A 19580-nucleotide genomic window follows, 5' to 3' on the forward strand; every position below is an offset into this window, starting at 1 on the left:
CATTGTGTTATATTCTCAAGTCCTTTTTGCAGTAAAATCGATATTAAAGTGAACATCGCGTCCGCGTTTCTCATTGGAGGCTGATGGAGAGGGACGGTACTAAAAGAGCCACTCAGCAGCGCCGCGCACTACGATCCTCTGATTTGCATCTCGCCTCCTATAAAAGGAGCTCAACGCGCGAGCGACATCCACATTCGCTTCCCGTCTGTTCTGACCTGAAGCTGCTGCCTACGACGCGTCGACATGCCCGATCCTCCCGCATCAAAGAGCGCTGGGCCGGCCAAGGTTCCTGCTCCCAAGAAGGGCTCCAAGAAGGCTGTGACCAAGGCTACGCGCAAGGATGGCAAGAAGCGACGCCACCGCAGGAAGGAGAGCTACGCCATTTACATCTACAAGGTGATGAAGCAGGTGCACCCCGATACCGGCATCTCGTCCAAGGCAATGAGCATCATGAACTCGTTCGTCAACGACATCTTCGAGCGCATCGCTTCCGAGGCGTCCCGCCTGGCGCACTACAACAAGCGCTCCACCATCACTTCTCGGGAGATCCAGACCGCAGTGCGACTGCTGCTCCCCGGCGAGCTGGCCAAGCACGCCGTGTCGGAGGGCACCAAGGCCGTCACCAAGTACACAAGCTCCAAGTGAAGCCTCGACTCCACCATTAATTACAAAGGCTCTTTTCAGAGCCACCCACCTCTCCGAACCTGCTTGTACCAGTCCTAGCAGGAGTACTAAACGAAACTTCCAACAAAGCCCCGGTTCACGCGGGGACATTGTTCGCTCATTGAGTGGAATGGAGAGATGGAACGCATTTTAACCTGTTTCCACGTGAATAAAAGCGATAACAATATTCATGGCACATGTTCACCAGCAGGCATTTCTTGGACTTGTTTGTCCATTGATTTCATCTGCAGCCCATTCAGATATTACATTGGATATTTGGTGCCAAAACCTTGCAATGCAATATATTTAATTCGTGGTTGTATTTTCGGGCAGGAACTAACATTTTGCACGTGTACATCTATGTAAAAGTAAGCGCCTAGCATGGATGACTCGTGCAGTATAATTGATGATCATCATCTCAATGCCAAGAGAATAGATATCTATCCCTGTGATCACCTCTTTCCGACAATTTTACGTATTAACTTTGGAGCTTTCGTGACTGCAGGAATTATTCTTTGGTTCTTTCGGTAAAGTCACGTATATAAAGAAACAAATTGGTGATATCTGTCTGCTTATATGTCTGTCTATAATTTTTTTCTGGTTCGATTTTATGTCGCTATTTCATTATACCTGATGATTGCTTGTGTTGCAATCGAAACGTCGTATGCTGTAATATATTATTTTTTCTTTATACGTGACTTTACCGAAAGAACCAAAGAATATTTTTTACGTATTACTGCTTCCAATGAAGTGCAGTTTCTTCACACTTTATTTAGATCATGCGGAGCACTGTAAAGTTGTTTTCGGAAAGGTGTTTGCTTGAGAAAAGAACATCCGTTAAGGACATGGACGGCGCTCAAACGGAACTACTGCATCGTGATGCGGCATTCTGCAATGCTCCAAAGTGAGAACATTTCGTTGATGAAGAAGAGTTGACGACTCGAGATCATTGCACGCTGCCAACCAATCAGCACGCGCCCCTTCTTCGCACGTCACGACTCCGCTGACCAGTGAGCGCGCGCTCTGGGCTACATAAGCCGCCTTCTCCTCCCCGCCTGTGAGAATCTTTGCCCTCACCAAGCCATGGCTCGCACCAAGCAGACGGCTCGCAAGTCCACGGGCGGCAAGGCCCCCCGCAAGCAACTCGCCACCAAGGCGGCCCGAAAGAGCGCTCCGGCCACGGGCGGCGTCAAGAAGCCTCACCGCTACAGGCCCGGCACCGTCGCTCTGCGCGAGATCCGCCGCTACCAGAAGTCCACCGAGCTGCTCATCCGCAAACTGCCCTTCCAGCGCCTCGTCAGGGAGATCGCGCAGGACTTCAAGACCGACCTGCGCTTCCAGAGCTCCGCTGTCATGGCTCTGCAGGAGGCCAGCGAAGCGTACCTTGTCGCGCTCTTCGAGGACACCAACCTGTGCGCCATCCACGCCAAGCGCGTCACCATCATGCCCAAGGACATTCAGCTCGCCCGCCGCATTCGTGGCGAGCGCGCTTGAACGCCCAGCTCGGCCCTCAAAGCACAACACAAAGGCTCTTTTCAGAGCCACCACTTACTCGTGAGAAAGCTTCCATGTGTGTCCTTCAAAGTTCGGGTGCCGGAAACCTTCGTTTGCTGGTCACGGCTCTCACGAGTCGTCAGGCGTAAGCGACAATCAAGTTCATTTTCTATACCCCGCCGCTCATTCTGCAACATCACACGTTGGTGTTGTGTATAAGCGTTGTGAAACCATGTTTACATAATGTACAACAAAAGAGTTATTTTGGTGAAATGTATTTTACCTCGGAGTCGCGTGGTGGTGTGGAGGCCTAGCACCGTGCAGAGCCTCCCGCCTCGCCTGATTTTGCCACCCGGCTGACGCTGGGTACGGGTGCCGTTTCCCCCCCCCCCCCCGCGCTTCAATAATACTGTGTAATCGCTATAATTTTATAATCTACCGACCCTATAATAGTAATAGCACACATTGTGGTGGGGGGGGGAGTAAAGAGGACGTGAAACTTAGATGAATTTACCTCAGAGTCGCGTGTTAATGCGTGCGCCTATTTTTAACGGGAATTAAAGATGGCGTCCACCCCGCAACTGCTAGCCCGTCGCTAGCCGTTGCCAGGGGCAACCGGCGTCCAATGAAAGTGCGTATGGTCCGACATCCACACACAGACAGACAGACATTCACGATTTTATATATATAGATTAAACCCAAAGATATTGGTTCATGTTGTTTCAAGCCCGAGCTGATAAGAAGTTCACATTTTGCAAACTGAGACTGAATTATTCACGCACATATATTTTTAGGCATTGCCCGAACAGGCGGTTAAAGAAAATATCTATACACCGTATAGGCACGTGGGCGATCAATCACGAGCTCAAGGCTATCACAATGATTTATTATAACCAATGCGGTCCCTCAAAATGATGATTATAATCAATAATACATTGATATTTGCGGAATCCGCTTATAAGTTTGACTTGCCAGCACGCGCCCATGAATTAACTCTATCATGCTTAAAACTTGAACCTATTAAGTACGTGTATCGCATTGTTTAATTCATAAGATGCGTGTCCGCATTAAAATATATATGGATACAAATAATGAAAGTCAACATCGAATCCTCGCGTCCCGGCTTGTCATTGGTGGCTCAAGGAGAGGGCGGGACTCGAGCGAGAGGAGCCAATCAGCAGCGGCGCGCTCTACGATCCTCGTCTCCGCTATAAAAGCCGCTCCCGTGGTGCGTGTTAACGTCACAAATCGTTCGTACTTTGTCTCCAGTGCTTTTTGCATCCTAGGTCCCTTAACGATGTCTGGACGCGGCAAGACCGGTGGCAAATCTCGCGCCAAGGCAAAGTCCCGCTCTTCCCGCGCCGGCCTGCAGTTCCCCGTGGGTCGCGTTCACAGGCTGCTCCGCAAGGGCAATTACGCCCAGCGGGTCGGCGCTGGAGCACCCGTCTACCTGGCCGCCGTGCTCGAGTACCTTTCTGCCGAGATCCTCGAGCTGGCTGGCAATGCCGCCCGCGACAACAAGAAGACGAGGATCATCCCCCGACACCTGCAGCTCGCCGTGCGAAACGACGAGGAGCTCAACAAGCTCATGGGCGGCGTGACTATCGCCCAGGGCGGTGTGCTGCCCAACATCCAGGCCGTGCTGCTGCCCAAGAAGACCTCTCAGGCAAAGAAGTGAACGCGCCGCCGCCTCTACCACCACAACAACGGCTCTTTTCAGAGCCACCCACTTGCTTGCAAAGAGCTCGGACAGTCGTGCACAGGGGTTTTGTTATTAATAAGGACACCGTCGTCGAGTTGCCCTCGTCCCAAATTGCTCGCAATTAAACGAATGCTCTGCTCGTTCCAGATACCCTTTATGTCTAATTTAGGAACGGTATTTGAGCAGCATTCCAACATTGCATCAATCATGGAACATGGTTTAGAATAAATTGAGGTGCCTATTGGAAGAAAGTATCGTGTTTTTTTAAAGAATAAAACTCGCTCTTTTTGAGCGGTCAGATTACATATGAAGAGGAGTCGGAGAATGGTTCAAGCACTTTAAGGGATCTGCGAGCCACCCTCACGCACCACGCAAACACGACATCTCCGCTCTCACGACAACACGCACCAATCAATCTTAATTTTTTTTCACACACGCGCGGGAAATAAGAGCTGGACGGGGGGGTCAGGGGTTAAAGGGCAGTGACGTCACCAGGACCAGGCGTGCTGGACGCGAATGTGTATTGGGAGCGGAGATTGAGGAGTTAAAAGGGGCTGTGGGACGTGTGCCCGGGGTTGGTCTTGGAACGAATATTGCTGTGCGTTGCGGAGATTGAGGAGTTAAAAGGGGCTGTGGGACGTGTGCCCGGGGTTGGTCTTGGAACGAATATTGCTGTGCGTTGCGGAGATTGAGGAGTTAAAAGGGGCTGTGGGACGTGTGCCCGGGGTTGGTCTTGGAACGAATATTGCTGTGCGTTGGTGAAAACAGGTCCCTGTGGGGTGGGCTGGTAGGACCGAACAATTGAATGGCTATAATAAAATGAAATGGCAAAAAATGGGCGCCAATGAGTGGATGGAAACGTAGACGTAGTGGAACATAAGAAACAATAAAGTAGTAGTAACCGTTCTGCAAAAAAATAATAGTATTGCACAAGTATGTACCTACGTGAGTGCAGCTTGGAGCAGACACAGTGAGTAGTAACAATCTGAACGAGATGCAGCGCCGTGGGCCACGCCCCTATCACTGTTAGCCCCGCCTCCTCGCCCCCGGTACTGTATTCTCGACTGTAGACTCCGCCCCTTTTCGCCAACGGCCCCTCCCTCCATCGCGCTAAGCTCCGCCTCCCACCGCTTGACCCCGCCCCGCTCCCCCGTGGCCCCGCTCCGCCCCCGTGGCCCCGCCCTCCACCCGCGTAACCCCGCCCCGCCACCCGTGGCCCCGCCCCATCTCGGTGTCCCCGCCCAGCCCCGCCCAGCCCCGCCCCCTGCCGCTGTAGCCCCGCCCGCTGCCGCGTAGCCCCGCCCCCTGCCGCTGTAGCCCCGCCCCCTGCCGCTGTAGCCCCGCCCCCTGCAGCGTAGCCCCGCCCCCTGCCGCGTAGCCCCGCCCCCTGCCGCGTAGCCCCGCCCCCTGCCGCTGTAGCCCCGCCCCCTGCCGCGTAGCCCTGCCCCCTGCCGCTGTAGCCCCGCCCCCTGCCGCGTAGCCCCGCCCCCTGCCGCGGTAGCCCCGCCCCCTGCCGCTGTAGCCCCGCCCCCTGCCGCGTAGCCCCGCCCCCTGCCGCGTAGCCCCGCCCCCTGCCGCGTAGCCCCGCCCCCTGCCGCGTAGCCCCGCCCCCTGCCGCGTAGCCCCGCCCCCTGCCGCTGTAGCCCCGCCCAATACACCCCGAGCGGGGGAGAGATTCCCAGGCCTGGCTCGGCTGGAGAGCCGCCGACGAGGGGGGGGAGGTAGGGAGTTGTTTTTAATGAAAAAGCTTTAAATGTAAATGTTTCTATTAAAAAACATCAGGGAATGTAACCTTGTTAACCATTTACTCCCTTTCACACACGCGGGGGAACTATACGAAGGGAGAGCTTGAGGCCTAGGTCTAGGCTTTAGGCCTAGCTGTAGGCCTTAGGCCGCCGTGGGTTAATTGTTAATATAAATGTTTTAATTATTTATGTTGAAGCTTTAAATGTCAATGTTGCTATTTAAAAACATCAGGGAGTGTAACATTGTAATTAAAAGCTATCTGAGGGAATTATAAGGGAATGCTACACTTGGTTAGCCAGGATAGCGTCACTGAGTCTAAATGTTTTTGTAGGGTCATGCCAAGTGTTTGCAGTAGGGGGCGATGTTGACACACGGACGGACGGACGGACAAACGGACGCACGATATAATCTATTGGAGTCTGGTCCACTTCGTTCCTACCAGAAGTGCATAAACCAATCTACTACGCCTCTTCACATGCGCGTGGAACGAATGATTATTGCATTCGTTCTAAATTTGTAGCTTTCGTGACTGCAATGATTCATACTCTTAGGTTTTTTCGGTAAAGTCACGTAGGTAAAACAATAATAATAAATAACTAAAACAATATAAATAATAAAATAACAAATCAGGGGGGAAGAGGGGGGCTTATCTGAATGTGGTTGCCGGGAAGTGGCGGGGGTGTCGGGGCTAAAAGAGAACAAATGAGCACATCAGCTCAGGGTTGTGGCCGGTGTTAGCTGATAGTAAGCATAAAAGTACTGGTAAACGCTGGGGATGTTAACACTCGCGTAAAGTATAATATTACCTGTCAAATAAGATGGTACAAATATGTGTAGTTAAATATTTTTTACATGGTTAATAACATCTTTCCAATGATTACTCATTCGTGTTACTTAGTGCAGTAAATACGTGTTACTTATTGCAGTAAAAACAACTCATCGCATGAACCATCCTGCGCTCCTAGAATATCAACTCTGTCAATGCATTAAACGTAAGATTATATATTTTCTTTAAACATTCGACTGCGGAGTCACTTGAGTTGAATTTGAGTGGTGATGATTGTGCACCGTGCCTTCAAGGCGCGCGACCCTTCTGCAGTGCGTGAGCTACTCATCTCTTGCCACGTAAAATGTTAAACTTTCCATATAATGTCGGTTAATTTTGAGTAATTTTCTTCAGTTTGTTGTCCATCTGAAAATCCATAAATTTATTCATTTCAAAGTTCGATTAAAACGTCCAGTTAAAAGTTCGGTGACAAGGGACGATTGACATGGCGCGCAGTCCTCACCATAGCGCGAGAGGAGGAATCGCGAGCGCGCGAGGCAAAACTTAAATAGAAAATATTTCGTTGGAATTAATATGAGTAGTCTGTTGAAGCATCTTGTCTTGCAAAAAATTCGAGTGCGTTTTAAATAGTGTTCATCAGTAACACTTTTGAAAACCGACAATCATCATATCTTGCCCTGACCGAACAATGTCTCCCAAATGTTGGTTGTTCACTTGTTTAGAATTATAATTTATATCGTGAGCATTGTCGTATATTGCATAAGTAACGTACATTAAAGAAGTGATCTTCGTGATGATGTATTAACTAGATGCATGTAAGTATGAACGTTACGGGAGTAATCGAGCCCAAAGGCAGGCGTGATAAACACAGTGAGTATGGAGGCAACTCCCTCACTAGAGCTGAGTGCTGGATGATCTCAGCGACGTCCGCATTCAGTACGCCGCTTCTATAATAACCTCGGGCCTGGAGGACGCTCGGTTCGAATTCGTGAGAGCGCTGATTTCGGTTTCCAAGAGGCGAGGCGATAAAAGCGACGTCTTGAGATGGCGGAAACTGCTCCTGCTCAACCACCAGCTGCGGCTACTTCAGCGCCTAAAAGCCCCAAGAAGAAGCGCGCCGCTCCAAAGGCCAAGAAGGTCGGCCCCAGCGTGTCCGAGCTCATCCTCAAGGCTCTGGCCAGCAGCAAGGAGAGGAACGGCGTGTCTCTTCCTGCGCTCAAAAAGTCGCTTGCTGCCGGAGGATACGACGTGGAGAAGAACAATGCCCGCGTGAAGTTGGCCATCAAGAAGCTCGTGGCCAAAGACGCCGTGGCGCAAGTGAAGGGCAGCGGCGCGTCTGGCTCTTTCAAACTCAACAAGGAAAAGGCTGCCGCAAAGGCGAAGCCCAAGTCGTCAACGGCAAAGCCCGCAGCTAAAAAGCCCGCGGCAGCCAAGAAGGTGAAGAAGCCCGCGGCAGCCAAGAAGACCGCGCCCAAGAAGTCTCCCAAGAAAGCAAAGAAGCCCGCGGCTGCCAAGGCGGCCAAGAGCCCCAAAAAGGTGAAGTCGGCTGTTAAGCCCAAGAAGGCGGCGAAGAGCCCAGCCAAGCCCAAGGCTGCGAAGCCCAAGGTCGCTAAGCCCAAGACCGTCAAGGCCAAGGCCGCCAAACCCAAGGTGGCCAAGCCCAAGAAGGCCGCGGCCAAGCCCAAGAAGACTGCGCCAAAGAAGTGAATCCGATGGGACGACCGACGCTCGATTCACTCCACCTCAACGGCTCTTTTCAGAGCCACCCACTTCGTTAAAAAAGTGAACCAGATGCTGCTGCGCTTCAATTAGTTCAAATTAACTGTGTAACATTTCACCCACTCGATGTGTTTTAAGCATTGATGTGATGGGAGTGATCGAGCCCGAAAGCAGGGATCACAAACACAGGCGAGGCGGGTGGCAGCTCCCTCACTCGAACTGAGTGCAGAGTAATCTCAGCGACGTCAGCATTCTCGCTGGCGATTCTAATCTAAATCCAGATTCAAAATGATGCATTCTTGACGAACCTCCAATTTTGATTATGTGTTGCACCTCTTCATTCCGTCATCATGCTACTGGTGCCAAATATGGAATTTAGTCTCAAAATGTATTGATTCCAGACAGCTTTACTCATTTGCCTTCATTCGTTCGTTCCGCCTTTTCACTTTGTTTTTGTTTTGTAAACATTGCGGTGCACCATCTAAACTTCTCTATTAAATTAATTACTATACGTAAATATCGCATTGTTTGCAATGTCTTTCTTACTTTGGGACAACTAGTTGGTGACGTTCACTCAACTATTGTGTTGGAAGCGGTTTAGCTTCACACGATTATAAAGTTAGTTCATCTTGTTCACTTGAAAACAAGACCTTACACCGATTATTCACTGCACGTGCAATCTTGCAACAGATGGCGTTCCTCTGGCGTTCGCTGCGGGTGTGCCAATATCATTCCAGAGTGCTTCGAAGAAGGGCCATTGCCCAAAACGTCGCATATTATACATGTCAAGGAAGTGTTATTGACGACGGTGGAGGGTTTTCTTCGTCGCAGAGGTTAAAGGTGGAAGGTTTAAGGCGGAGCCATCGCGGAGGGCAGGGGTGGTCGGTGACGTCGCCACGCTTCGGGTATAAAGGCGGCTGCTGCTGCAAGCTGAGCGCGCAGTCTCTCGCGAGGAGCTTTGTCACAAGTAGTCGCAATGTCTGGACGCGGTAAAGGCGGTAAGGGGCTCGGCAAGGGAGGCGCAAAACGCCATCGCAAGGTGCTGCGCGACAACATCCAGGGCATCACCAAGCCCGCCATCCGCCGCCTCGCTCGCCGCGGCGGTGTGAAGCGCATCTCGGGCCTCATCTACGAGGAGACCCGCGGCGTCCTGAAGGTCTTCCTTGAGAACGTCATCCGCGACGCCGTCACCTACACGGAGCACGCCAAGCGCAAGACCGTCACCGCCATGGACGTGGTCTACGCCCTCAAGCGCCAGGGCCGCACTCTCTACGGCTTCGGAGGCTGAGCGCCCATCTCTCGCACACTAAGCCAACCCAAAGGCTCTTTTCAGAGCCACCCACCTCTTCGAAACTGCTTGCGCCAGTGTTGCCAAACACGCTCTGAATGGAGCACATGTCCTGGGTTGTTGTGAGCGTGCTGGACGTTTGCTTGTTGAGTTGGCGAATCTTCATCTGCTTCCACATGAATGAATGAAAGAAATCATGATATTCACGTCACATTTAACAAGGCGTAATTCTTGAACGCCTTAATACAGTACCCATTTCTGGTATTTTTGCGTGAATTATTTCCAGCTGCAGCCGATTCCGATATTACGTAGAGCATTTGGCGCCACAATCTTACAGCACACTCGTCCTAATTGACGGAGCGTGCCGGAATGCTAATCTCCACCTGTACAGCACAACAGCGAAGTTATTTTTCTCCACCGAGCGCTTGTATTTTTCCAAATTGCGTTCATAAAACGCCCGTGCGCCGTATTAGACGAGTGGTGAAACAATCCCTCGTAAGAAACAAAAAAACCCACGCTCAAAACACAATATACTGTATTGGGTTTTCTAGTCATCCTTTTTAAAACAAAGGCAATGCCATGGCTGCAATTCACTAATACACATGTTTGGACATTACATTGTGTTATATTCACAAGTCCTTTTTGCAGTAAAATCGATATTAAAGTGAACATCGCGTCCGCGTTTCTCATTGGAGGCTGATGGAGAGGGACGGTACTAAAAGAGCCACTCAGCAGCGCCGCGCACTACGATCCTCTGATTTGCATCTCGCCTCCTATAAAAGGAGCTCAACGCGCGAGCGACATCCACATTCGCTTCCCGTCTGTTCTGACCTGAAGCTGCTGCCTACGACGCGTCGACATGCCCGATCCTCCCGCATCAAAGAGCGCTGGGCCGGCCAAGGTTCCTGCTCCCAAGAAGGGCTCCAAGAAGGCTGTGACCAAGGCTACGCGCAAGGATGGCAAGAAGCGACGCCACCGCAGGAAGGAGAGCTACGCCATTTACATCTACAAGGTGATGAAGCAGGTGCACCCCGATACCGGCATCTCGTCCAAGGCAATGAGCATCATGAACTCGTTCGTCAACGACATCTTCGAGCGCATCGCTTCCGAGGCGTCCCGCCTGGCGCACTACAACAAGCGCTCCACCATCACTTCTCGGGAGATCCAGACCGCAGTGCGACTGCTGCTCCCCGGCGAGCTGGCCAAGCACGCCGTGTCGGAGGGCACCAAGGCCGTCACCAAGTACACAAGCTCCAAGTGAAGCCTCGACTCCACCATTAATTACAAAGGCTCTTTTCAGAGCCACCCACCTCTCCGAACCTGCTTGTACCAGTCCTAGCAGGAGTACTAAACGAAACTTCCAACAAAGCCCCGGTTCACGCGGGGACATTGTTCGCTCATTGAGTGGAATGGAGAGATGGAACGCATTTTAACCTGTTTCCACGTGAATAAAAGCGATAACAATATTCATGGCACATTCACCAGCAGGCATTTCTTGGACTTGTTTGTCCATTGATTTCATCTGCAGCCCATTCAGATATTACATTGGATATTTGGTGCCAAAACCTTGCAATGCAATATATTTAATTCGTGGTTGTATTTTCGGGCAGGAACTAACATTTTGCACGTGTGCATCTATGTAAAAGTAAGCGCCTAGCATGGATGACTCGTGCAGTATAATTGATGATCATCATCTCAATGCCAAGAGAATAGATATCTATCCCTGTGATCACCTTTCCGACATTTTACGTATTAACTTTGGAGCTTTCGTGACTGCAGGAATTATTCTTTGGTTCTTTCGGTAAAGTCACGTATATAAAGAAACAAATTGGTGATATCTGTCTGCTTATATGTCTGTCTATAATTTTTTTCTGGTTAGATTTTATGTCGCTATTTCATTATACTTGATGATTGCTTGTGTTGCAATCGAAACGTCGTATGCTATTATTTTTTCTTTATACGTGACTTTACCGAAAGAAACAAAGAATATTTTTTACGTATTACTGTTTCCAATGAAGCGCAGTTTCTGCACACTTTATTTAGATCACGCGGAGCACTGTAAAGTTGTCTTCGGAAAGGTGTTTGCTTGAGAAAATAAGATCCGTTAAGGACATGGACGGCGCTCAAACGGTACTACTGCATCGTGATGCGGCATTCTGCAATGCTCCAAAGTGAGAACATTTCGTTGATGAAGAAGAGTTGACGACTCGAGATCATTGCACGCTGCCAACCAATCAGCACGCGCCCCTTCTTCGCACGTCACGACTCCGCTGACCAGTGAGCGCGCGCTCTGGGCTACATAAGCCGCCTTCTCCTCCCCGCCTGTGAGAATCTTTGCCCTCACCAAGCCATGGCTCGCACCAAGCAGACGGCTCGCAAGTCCACGGGCGGCAAGGCCCCCCGCAAGCAACTCGCCACCAAGGCGGCCCGAAAGAGCGCTCCGGCCACGGGCGGCGTCAAGAAGCCTCACCGCTACAGGCCCGGCACCGTCGCTCTGCGCGAGATCCGCCGCTACCAGAAGTCCACCGAGCTGCTCATCCGCAAACTGCCCTTCCAGCGCCTCGTCAGGGAGATCGCGCAGGACTTCAAGACCGACCTGCGCTTCCAGAGCTCCGCTGTCATGGCTCTGCAGGAGGCCAGCGAAGCGTACCTTGTCGCGCTCTTCGAGGACACCAACCTGTGCGCCATCCACGCCAAGCGCGTCACCATCATGCCCAAGGACATTCAGCTCGCCCGCCGCATTCGTGGCGAGCGCGCTTGAACGCCCAGCTCGGCCCTCAAAGCACAACACAAAGGCTCTTTTCAGAGCCACCACTTACTCGTGAGAAAGCTTCCATGTGTGTCCTTCAAAGTTCGGGTGCCGGAAACCTTCGTTTGCTGGTCACGGCTCTCACGAGTCGTCAGGCGTAAGCGACAATCAAGTTCATTTCTATACCCCGCCGCTCATATTTTTCAACATCACACGTTGGTGTTGTATATAAGCGTTGTGAAACCATGTTTACATAATGTACAACAAAAGGGTTATTTTGGTGAAATGTATTTTACCTCAGAGTCGCGTGGTGGGTGTGGAGGCCTCGCACCGTGCAGAGCCTCCCGCCTCGCCTGATTTTGCCACCCGGCTGACGCTGGGTACGGGTGCCGTTTCCCCCCCCCCCCCCGCGCTTCAATAATACTGTGTAATCGCTATAATTTAATAATCTACCGACCCTATAATAGTAATAGCACACATTGTGGTGGGGGGGGGGGAGTAAAGAGGACGTGAAACTTAGATGAATTTACCTCAGAGTCGCGTGTTAATGCGTGCGCCTATTTTTAACGGGAATTAAAGATGGCGTCCGCCCCGCAACTGCTAGCCCGTCGCTAGCCGTTGCCAGGGGCAACCGGCGTCGCTAGGCGTTGCCAGGGGCAACCGGCGTCCAATGAAAGTGCGTATGGTCCGATATCCACACACAGACAGACAGACATTCACGATTTTATATATATAGATTAAACCCAAAGATATTGGTTTATGCTGTTTCAAGCCCGAGCTGATAAGAAGTTCACATTTTGCAAACTGAGACTGAATTATTCACGCACATATATTTTTAGGCATTGCCCGAACAGGCGGTTAAAGGAATATATATATACACCGTATAGGCACGTGGGCGATCAATCACGAGCTCAAGGCTATCACAATGATTTCTTATAACCAATGCGGTCCCTCAAAATGATGATTATAATCAATAATACATTGATATTTGCGGAATCCGCTTATAAGTTTGACTTGCCAGCACGCGCCCATAAATTAACTCTATCATGCTTAAAACTTGAACCTATTAAGTACGTGTATCGCATTGTTTAATTCATAAGATGCGTGTCCGCATTAAAATATATATGGATACAAATGATGAAAGTCAACATCGAATCCTCGCGTCCCGGCTTGTCATTGGTGGCTCAAGGAGAGGGCGGGACTCGACCGAGAGGAGCCAATCAGCAGCGGCGCGCTCTACGATCCTCGTCTCCGCTATAAAAGCCGCTCCCGTGGTGCGTGTTAACGTCACAAATCGTTCGTACTTTGTCTCCAGTGCTTTTTGCATCCTAGGTCCCTTAACGATGTCTGGACGCGGCAAGACCGGTGGCAAATCTCGCGCCAAGGCAAAGTCCCGCTCTTCCCGCGCCGGCCTGCAGTTCCCCGTGGGTCGCGTTCACAGGCTGCTCCGCAAGGGCAATTACGCCCAGCGGGTCGGCGCTGGAGCACCCGTCTACCTGGCCGCCGTGCTCGAGTACCTTTCTGCCGAGATCCTCGAGCTGGCTGGCAATGCCGCCCGCGACAACAAGAAGACGAGGATCATCCCCCGACACCTGCAGCTCGCCGTGCGAAACGACGAGGAGCTCAACAAGCTCATGGGCGGCGTGACTATCGCCCAGGGCGGTGTGCTGCCCAACATCCAGGCCGTGCTGCTGCCCAAGAAGACCTCTCAGGCAAAGAAGTGAACGCGCCGCCGCCTCTACCACCACAACAACGGCTCTTTTCAGAGCCACCCACTTGCTTGCAAAGAGCTCGGACAGTCGTGCACAGGGGTTTTGTTATTAATAAGGACACCGTCGTCGAGTTGCCCTCGTCCCAAATTGCTCGCAATTAAACGAATGCTCTGCTCATTCCAGATACCCTTTATGTCTAATTTAGGAACGGTATTTGAGCAGCATTCCAACATTGCATCAATCATGGAACATGGTTTAGAATAAATTGAGGTGCCTATTGGAAGAAAGTATCGTGTTTTTTTAAAGAATAAAACTCGCTCTTTTTGAGCGGTCAGATTACATATGAAGAGGAGTCGGAGAATGGTTCAAGCACTTTAAGGGATCTGCGAGCCACCCTCACGCACCACGCAAACACGACATCTCCGCTCTCACGACAACACGCACCAATCAATCTTAATTTTTTTTCACACACGCGCGGGAAATAAGAGCTGGACGGGGGGGTCAGGGGTTAAAGGGCAGTGACGTCACCAGGACCAGGCGTGCTGGACGCGAATGTGTATTGGGAGCGGAGATTGAGGAGTTAAAAGGGGCTGTGGGACGTGTGCCCGGGGTTGGTCTTGGAACGAATATTGCTGTGCGTTGCGGAGATTGAGGAGTTAAAAGGGGCTGTGGGACGTGTGCCCGGGGTTGGTCTTGGAACGAATATTGCTGTGCGTTGCGGAGATTGAGGAGTTAAAAGGGGCTGTGGGACGTGTGCCCGGGGTTGGTCTTGGAACGAATATTGCTGTGCGTTGGTGAAAACAGGTCCCTGTGGGGTGGGCTGGTAGGACCGAACAATTGAATGGCTATAATAAAATGAAATGGCAAAAAATGGGCGCCAATGAGTGGATGGAAACGTAGACGTAGTGGAACATAAGAAACAATAAAGTAGTAGTAACCGTTCTGCAAAAAAATAATAGTATTGCACAAGTATGTACCTACGTGAGTGCAGCTTGGAGCAGACACAGTGAGTAGTAACAATCTGCACGAGATGCAGCGCCGTGGGCCACGCCCCTATCACTGTTAGCCCCGCCTCCTCGCCCCCGGTACTGTATTCTCGACTGTAGACTCCGCCCCTTTTCGCCAACGGCCCCTCCCTCCATCGCGCTAAGCTCCGCCTCCCACCGCTTGACCCCGCCCCGCTCCCCCGTGGCCCCGCTCCGCCCCCGTGGCCCCGCCCTCCACCCGCGTAACCCCGCCCCGCCACCCGTGGCCCCGCCCCATCTCGGTGTCCCCGCCCAGCCCCGCCCAGCCCCGCCCCCTGCCGCTGTAGCCCCGCCCGCTGCCGCGTAGCCCCGCCCCCTGCCGCTGTAGCCCCGCCCCCTGCCGCTGTAGCCCCGCCCCCTGCAGCGTAGCCCCGCCCCCTGCCGCGTAGCCCCGCCCCCTGCCGCGTAGCCCCGCCCCCTGCCGCTGTAGCCCCGTCCCCTGCCGCGTAGCCCTGCCCCCTGCCGCTGTAGCCCCGCCCCCTGCCGCGTAGCCCCGCCTCCTGCCGCTGTAGCCCCGCCCCCTGCCGCTGTAGCCCCGCCCCCTGCCGCGTAGCCCCGCCCCCTGCCGCGTAGCCCCGCCCCCTGCCGCGTAGCCCCGCCCCCTGCCGCTGTAGCCCCGCCCAATACACCCCGAGCGGGGGAGAGATTCCCAGGCCTGGCTCGGCTGGAGAGCCGCCGACGAGGCGGGGGAGGTAGGGAGTTGTTTTTAATGAAAAAGCTTTAAATGTAAATGTTTCTATTAAAAACATCAGGGAATGTAACCTTGTTAACCATTTACTCCCTTTCACACACGCGGGGGAACTATACGAAGGGAGAGCTTGAGGCCTAGGTCTAGGCTTTAGGCCTAGCTGTAGGCCTTAGGCCGCCGTGGGTTAATTGTTAATATAAATGTTTTAATTATTTATGTTGAAGCTTTAAATGTCAATGTTGCTATTTAAAAACATCAGGGAGTGTAACATTGTAATTAAAAGCTATCTGAGGGAATTATAAGGGAATGCTACACTTGGTTAGCCAGGATAGCGTCACTGAGTCTAAATGTTTTTGTAGGGTCATGCCAAGTGTTTGCAGTAGGGGGCGATGTTGACACACGGACGGACGGACAAACGGACGCACGATATAATCTATTGGAGTCTGGTCCACTTCGTTCCTACCAGAAGTGCATAAACCAATCTACTACGCCTCTTCACATGCGCGTGGAACGAATGATTATTGCATTCGTTCTAAATTTGTAGCTTTCGTGACTGCAATGATTCATACTCTTAGGTTTTTTCGGTAAAGTCACGTAGGTAAAACAATAATAATAAATAACTAAAACAATATAAATAATAAAATAACAAATCAGGGGGGAAGAGGGGGGCTTATCTGAATGTGGTTGCCGGGAAGTGGCGGGGGTGTCGGGGCTAAAAGAGAACAAATGAGCACATCAGCTCAGGGTTGTGGCCGGTGTTAGCTGATAGTAAGCATAAAAGTACTGGTAAACGCTGGGGATGTTAACACTCGGTAAAGTATAATATTACCTGTCAAATAAGATGGTACAAATATGTGTAGTTAAATATTTTTTACATGGTTAATAACATCTTTCCAATGATTACTCATTCGTGTTACTTAGTGCAGTAAATACGTGTTACTTATTGCAGTAAAAACAACTCATCGCATGAACCATCCTGCGCTCCTAGAATATCAACTCTGTCAATGCATTAAACGTAAGATTATATATTTTCTTTAAACATTCGACTGCGGAGTCACTTGAGTTGAATTTGAGTGGTGATGATTGTGCACCGTGCCTCGATCTTGTTCAAAGCGCGCGACCCTTCTGCAGTGCGTGACCTACTCACCTCTTGCCACGTAAAATGTTAAACTTTCTATTTAATGTCGGTTAATTTTGAGTAATTTTCTTCAGTTTGTTGTCCATCTGAAAATCCATATATTTATTCATTTCAAAGTTCGATTAAAACGTCCAGTTAAAAGTTCGGTGACAAGGGACGATTGACATGGCGCGCAGTCCTCACCATAGCGCGAGAGGAGGAATCGCGAGCGCGCGAGGCAAAACTTAAATAGAAAATATTTCGTTGGAATTAAATGAGTAGTATGTTTAAGCATCTTGTCTTGCAAAAAATTCGAGTGCGTTTTAAATAGTGTTCATCAGTAACACTTTTGAAAACCGACAATCATCATATCTTGCCCTGACCGAACAATGTCTCCCAAATGTTGGTTGTTCACTTGTTTAGAATTATAATTTATATCGTGAGCATTGTCGTATATTGCATAAGTAACGTACATTAAAGAAGTGATCTTCGTGATGATGTATTAACTAGATGCATGTAAGTATGAACGTTACGGGAGTAATCGAGCCCAAAGGCAGGCGTGATAAACACAGTGAGTATGGTGGCAACTCCCTCACTAGAGCTGAGTGCTGGATGATCTCAGCGACGTCCGCATTCAGTACGCCGCTTCTATAATAACCTCGGGCCTGGAGGACGCTCGGTTCGAATTCGTGAGAGCGCTGATTTCGGTTTCCAAGAGGCGAGGCGATAAAAGCGACGTCTTGAGATGGCGGAAACTGCTCCTGCTCAACCACCAGCTGCGGCTACTTCAGCGCCTAAAAGCCCCAAGAAGAAGCGCGCCGCTCCAAAGGCCAAGAAGGTCGGCCCTAGCGTGTCCGAGCTCATCCTCAAGGCTCTGGCCAGCAGCAAGGAGAGGAACGGCGTGTCTCTTCCTGCGCTCAAAAAGTCGCTTGCTGCCGGAGGATACGACGTGGAGAAGAACAATGCCCGCGTGAAGTTGGCCATCAAGAAGCTCGTGGCCAAAGACGCCGTGGCGCAAGTGAAGGGCAGCGGCGCGTCTGGCTCTTTCAAACTCAACAAGGAAAAGGCTGCCGCAAAGGCGAAGCCCAAGTCGTCAACGGCAAAGCCCGCAGCTAAAAAGCCCGCGGCAGCCAAGAAGGTGAAGAAGCCCGCGGCAGCCAAGAAGACCGCGCCCAAGAAGTCTCCCAAGAAAGCAAAGAAGCCCGCGGCTGCCAAGGCGGCCAAGAGCCCCAAAAAGGTGAAGTCGGCTGTTAAGCCCAAGAAGGCGGCGAAGAGCCCAGCCAAGCCCAAGGCTGCGAAGCCCAAGGTCGCTAAGCCCAAGACCGTCAAGGCCAAGGCCGCCAAACCCAAGGTGGCCAAGCCCAAGAAGGCCGCGGCCAAGCCCAAGAAGACTGCGCCAAAGAAGTGAATCCGATGGGACGACCGACGCTCGATTCACTCCACCTCAACGGCTCTTTTCAGAGCCACCCACTTCGTTCAAAAAGTGAACCAGATGCTGCTGCGCTTCAATTAGTTCAAATTAACTGTCTAACATTTCACCCACTCGATGTGTTTTAAGCATTGATGTGATGGGAGTGATCGAGCCCGAAAGCAGGGATCACAAACACAGGCGAGGCGGGTGGCAGCTCCCTCACTCGAACTGAGTGCAGAGTAATAATCTCAGCGACGTCAGCATTCTCGCTGGCGATTCTAATCTAAATCCAGATTCAAAATCGATGCATTCTTGACGAACCTCCAATTTTGATTATGTGTTGCACCTCTTCATTCCGTCATCATGCTACTGGTGCCAAATATGGAATTTAGTCTAAAAATGTATTGATTCCAGACAGCTTTACTCATTTTGCCTTCATTCGCTCGTTCCGCATTTTCACTTTGTTTTTGTTTTGTAAACATTGCGGTGCACCATTTAAACTTCTATAAAATTAATTTATATACGTAAATATCGCATTGTTTGCAATGTCTTTCTTACTTTGGGACAACTAGTTGGTGACGTTCACTCAACTATTGTGTTGGAAGCCGTTAAGCTTCACACGATTATAAAGTTAGTTCATCTTGTTCACTTGCAAACAAGACCTTACACCGATTATTCACTCCACGTGCAATCTTGCAACAGATGGCGTTCCTCTGGCGTTCGCTGCGGGTGTGCCAATATCATTCCAGAGTGCTTCGAAGAAGGGTCATTGCCCAAAACGTCGCATATTATACATGTCAAGGAAGTGTTATTGACGACGGTGGAGGGTTTTCTTCGTCGCAGAGGTTAAAGGTGGAAGGTTTAAGGCGGAGCCATCGCGGAGGGCAGGGGTGGTCGGTGACGTCGCCACGCTTCGGGTATAAAGGCGGCTGCTGCTGCAAGCTGAGCGCGCAGTCTCTCGCGAGGAGCTTTGTCACAAGTAGTCGCAATGTCTGGACGCGGTAAAGGCGGTAAGGGGCTCGGCAAGGGAGGCGCAAAACGCCATCGCAAGGTGCTGCGCGACAACATCCAGGGCATCACCAAGCCCGCCATCCGCCGCCTCGCTCGCCGCGGCGGTGTGAAGCGCATCTCGGGCCTCATCTACGAGGAGACCCGCGGCGTCCTGAAGGTCTTCCTTGAGAACGTCATCCGCGACGCCGTCACCTACACGGAGCACGCCAAGCGCAAGACCGTCACCGCCATGGACGTGGTCTACGCCCTCAAGCGCCAGGGCCGCACTCTCTACGGCTTCGGAGGCTGAGCGCCCATCTCTCGCACACTAAGCCAACCCAAAGGCTCTTTTCAGAGCCACCCACCTCTTCGAAACTGCTTGCGCCAGTGTTGCCAAACACGCTCTGAATGGAGCACATGTCCTGGGTTGTTGTGAGCGTGCTGGACGTTTGCTTGTTGAGTTGGCGAGTCTTCATCTGCTTCCACATG

The 19580-nt window shown here is 51.3% G+C and overlaps 6 protein-coding genes across 6 annotated transcripts; all 6 read left to right on the forward strand.

Annotated features, from left to right (window-relative positions):
• The first annotated feature begins 243 nt into the window (after positions 1 to 243).
• Positions 244 to 645, forward strand: LOC133359490 (histone H2B type 3-B-like). The gene has a single exon (XM_061577906.1). The coding sequence runs from the start codon at positions 244 to 246 to the stop codon at positions 643 to 645; it is 402 nt and encodes a 133-aa protein (XP_061433890.1).
• A 1532-nt stretch (positions 646 to 2177) lies between these two features.
• LOC133359685 (histone H2A-like) lies at positions 2178 to 5023 on the forward strand. The gene is made up of 2 exons (XM_061578198.1): positions 2178 to 2302; positions 3427 to 5023. The coding sequence occupies exons 1-2, from the start codon at positions 2232 to 2234 to the stop codon at positions 3833 to 3835; spliced, it is 480 nt and encodes a 159-aa protein (XP_061434182.1). The 5' UTR covers positions 2178 to 2231; the 3' UTR covers positions 3836 to 5023.
• A 1947-nt stretch (positions 5024 to 6970) lies between these two features.
• Positions 6971 to 9451, forward strand: LOC133359678 (histone H1.5-like). The gene has a single exon (XM_061578190.1). It carries the CDS (start codon positions 7437 to 7439, stop codon positions 8097 to 8099), a length of 663 nt encoding a protein of 220 aa, XP_061434174.1. The 5' UTR covers positions 6971 to 7436; the 3' UTR covers positions 8100 to 9451.
• LOC133359694 (histone H4) lies at positions 9088 to 9451 on the forward strand. The gene has a single exon (XM_061578208.1). The coding sequence runs from the start codon at positions 9088 to 9090 to the stop codon at positions 9397 to 9399; it is 312 nt and encodes a 103-aa protein (XP_061434192.1). The 3' UTR covers positions 9400 to 9451.
• A 6895-nt stretch (positions 9452 to 16346) lies between these two features.
• On the forward strand, positions 16347 to 18149 carry LOC133359683 (histone H1.5-like). The gene has a single exon (XM_061578196.1). The coding sequence runs from the start codon at positions 17436 to 17438 to the stop codon at positions 18096 to 18098; it is 663 nt and encodes a 220-aa protein (XP_061434180.1). The 5' UTR covers positions 16347 to 17435; the 3' UTR covers positions 18099 to 18149.
• Positions 18150 to 18859: 710 nt separating this feature from the next.
• LOC133359696 (histone H4) lies at positions 18860 to 19453 on the forward strand. The gene has a single exon (XM_061578210.1). It carries the CDS (start codon positions 19090 to 19092, stop codon positions 19399 to 19401), a length of 312 nt encoding a protein of 103 aa, XP_061434194.1. The 5' UTR covers positions 18860 to 19089; the 3' UTR covers positions 19402 to 19453.
• The last annotated feature ends 127 nt before the right edge of the window (positions 19454 to 19580 follow it).

The sequence above is a fragment of the Lethenteron reissneri genome, chromosome 65 (genome assembly GCF_015708825.2).
Source record: "Lethenteron reissneri isolate LAM-NWPU_2019-01 chromosome 65, ASM1570882v1, whole genome shotgun sequence".
NCBI lineage: Eukaryota > Metazoa > Chordata > Hyperoartia > Petromyzontiformes > Petromyzontidae > Lethenteron > Lethenteron reissneri.

Bases quoted from the DNA above. Each gene is read 5' to 3' on its own strand.
- LOC133359683 (XM_061578196.1), top strand. From the start codon at position 17,436: ATGGCGGAAACTGCTCCTGCTCAACCACCAGCTGCGGCTACTTCAGCG.
- LOC133359694 (XM_061578208.1), top strand. From the start codon at position 9,088: ATGTCTGGACGCGGTAAAGGCGGTAAGGGGCTCGGCAAGGGAGGCGCA.
- LOC133359685 (XM_061578198.1), top strand. From the start codon at position 2,232: ATGTGTGTCCTTCAAAGTTCGGGTGCCGGAAACCTTCGTTTGCTGGTC. The intron at 2,303-3,426 runs GTAAGCGACAAT...CTTTGTCTCCAG, and splicing joins GCTCTCACGAGTCGTCAGGC to TGCTTTTTGCATCCTAGGTC.
- LOC133359490 (XM_061577906.1), top strand. From the start codon at position 244: ATGCCCGATCCTCCCGCATCAAAGAGCGCTGGGCCGGCCAAGGTTCCT.
- LOC133359678 (XM_061578190.1), top strand. From the start codon at position 7,437: ATGGCGGAAACTGCTCCTGCTCAACCACCAGCTGCGGCTACTTCAGCG.
- LOC133359696 (XM_061578210.1), top strand. From the start codon at position 19,090: ATGTCTGGACGCGGTAAAGGCGGTAAGGGGCTCGGCAAGGGAGGCGCA.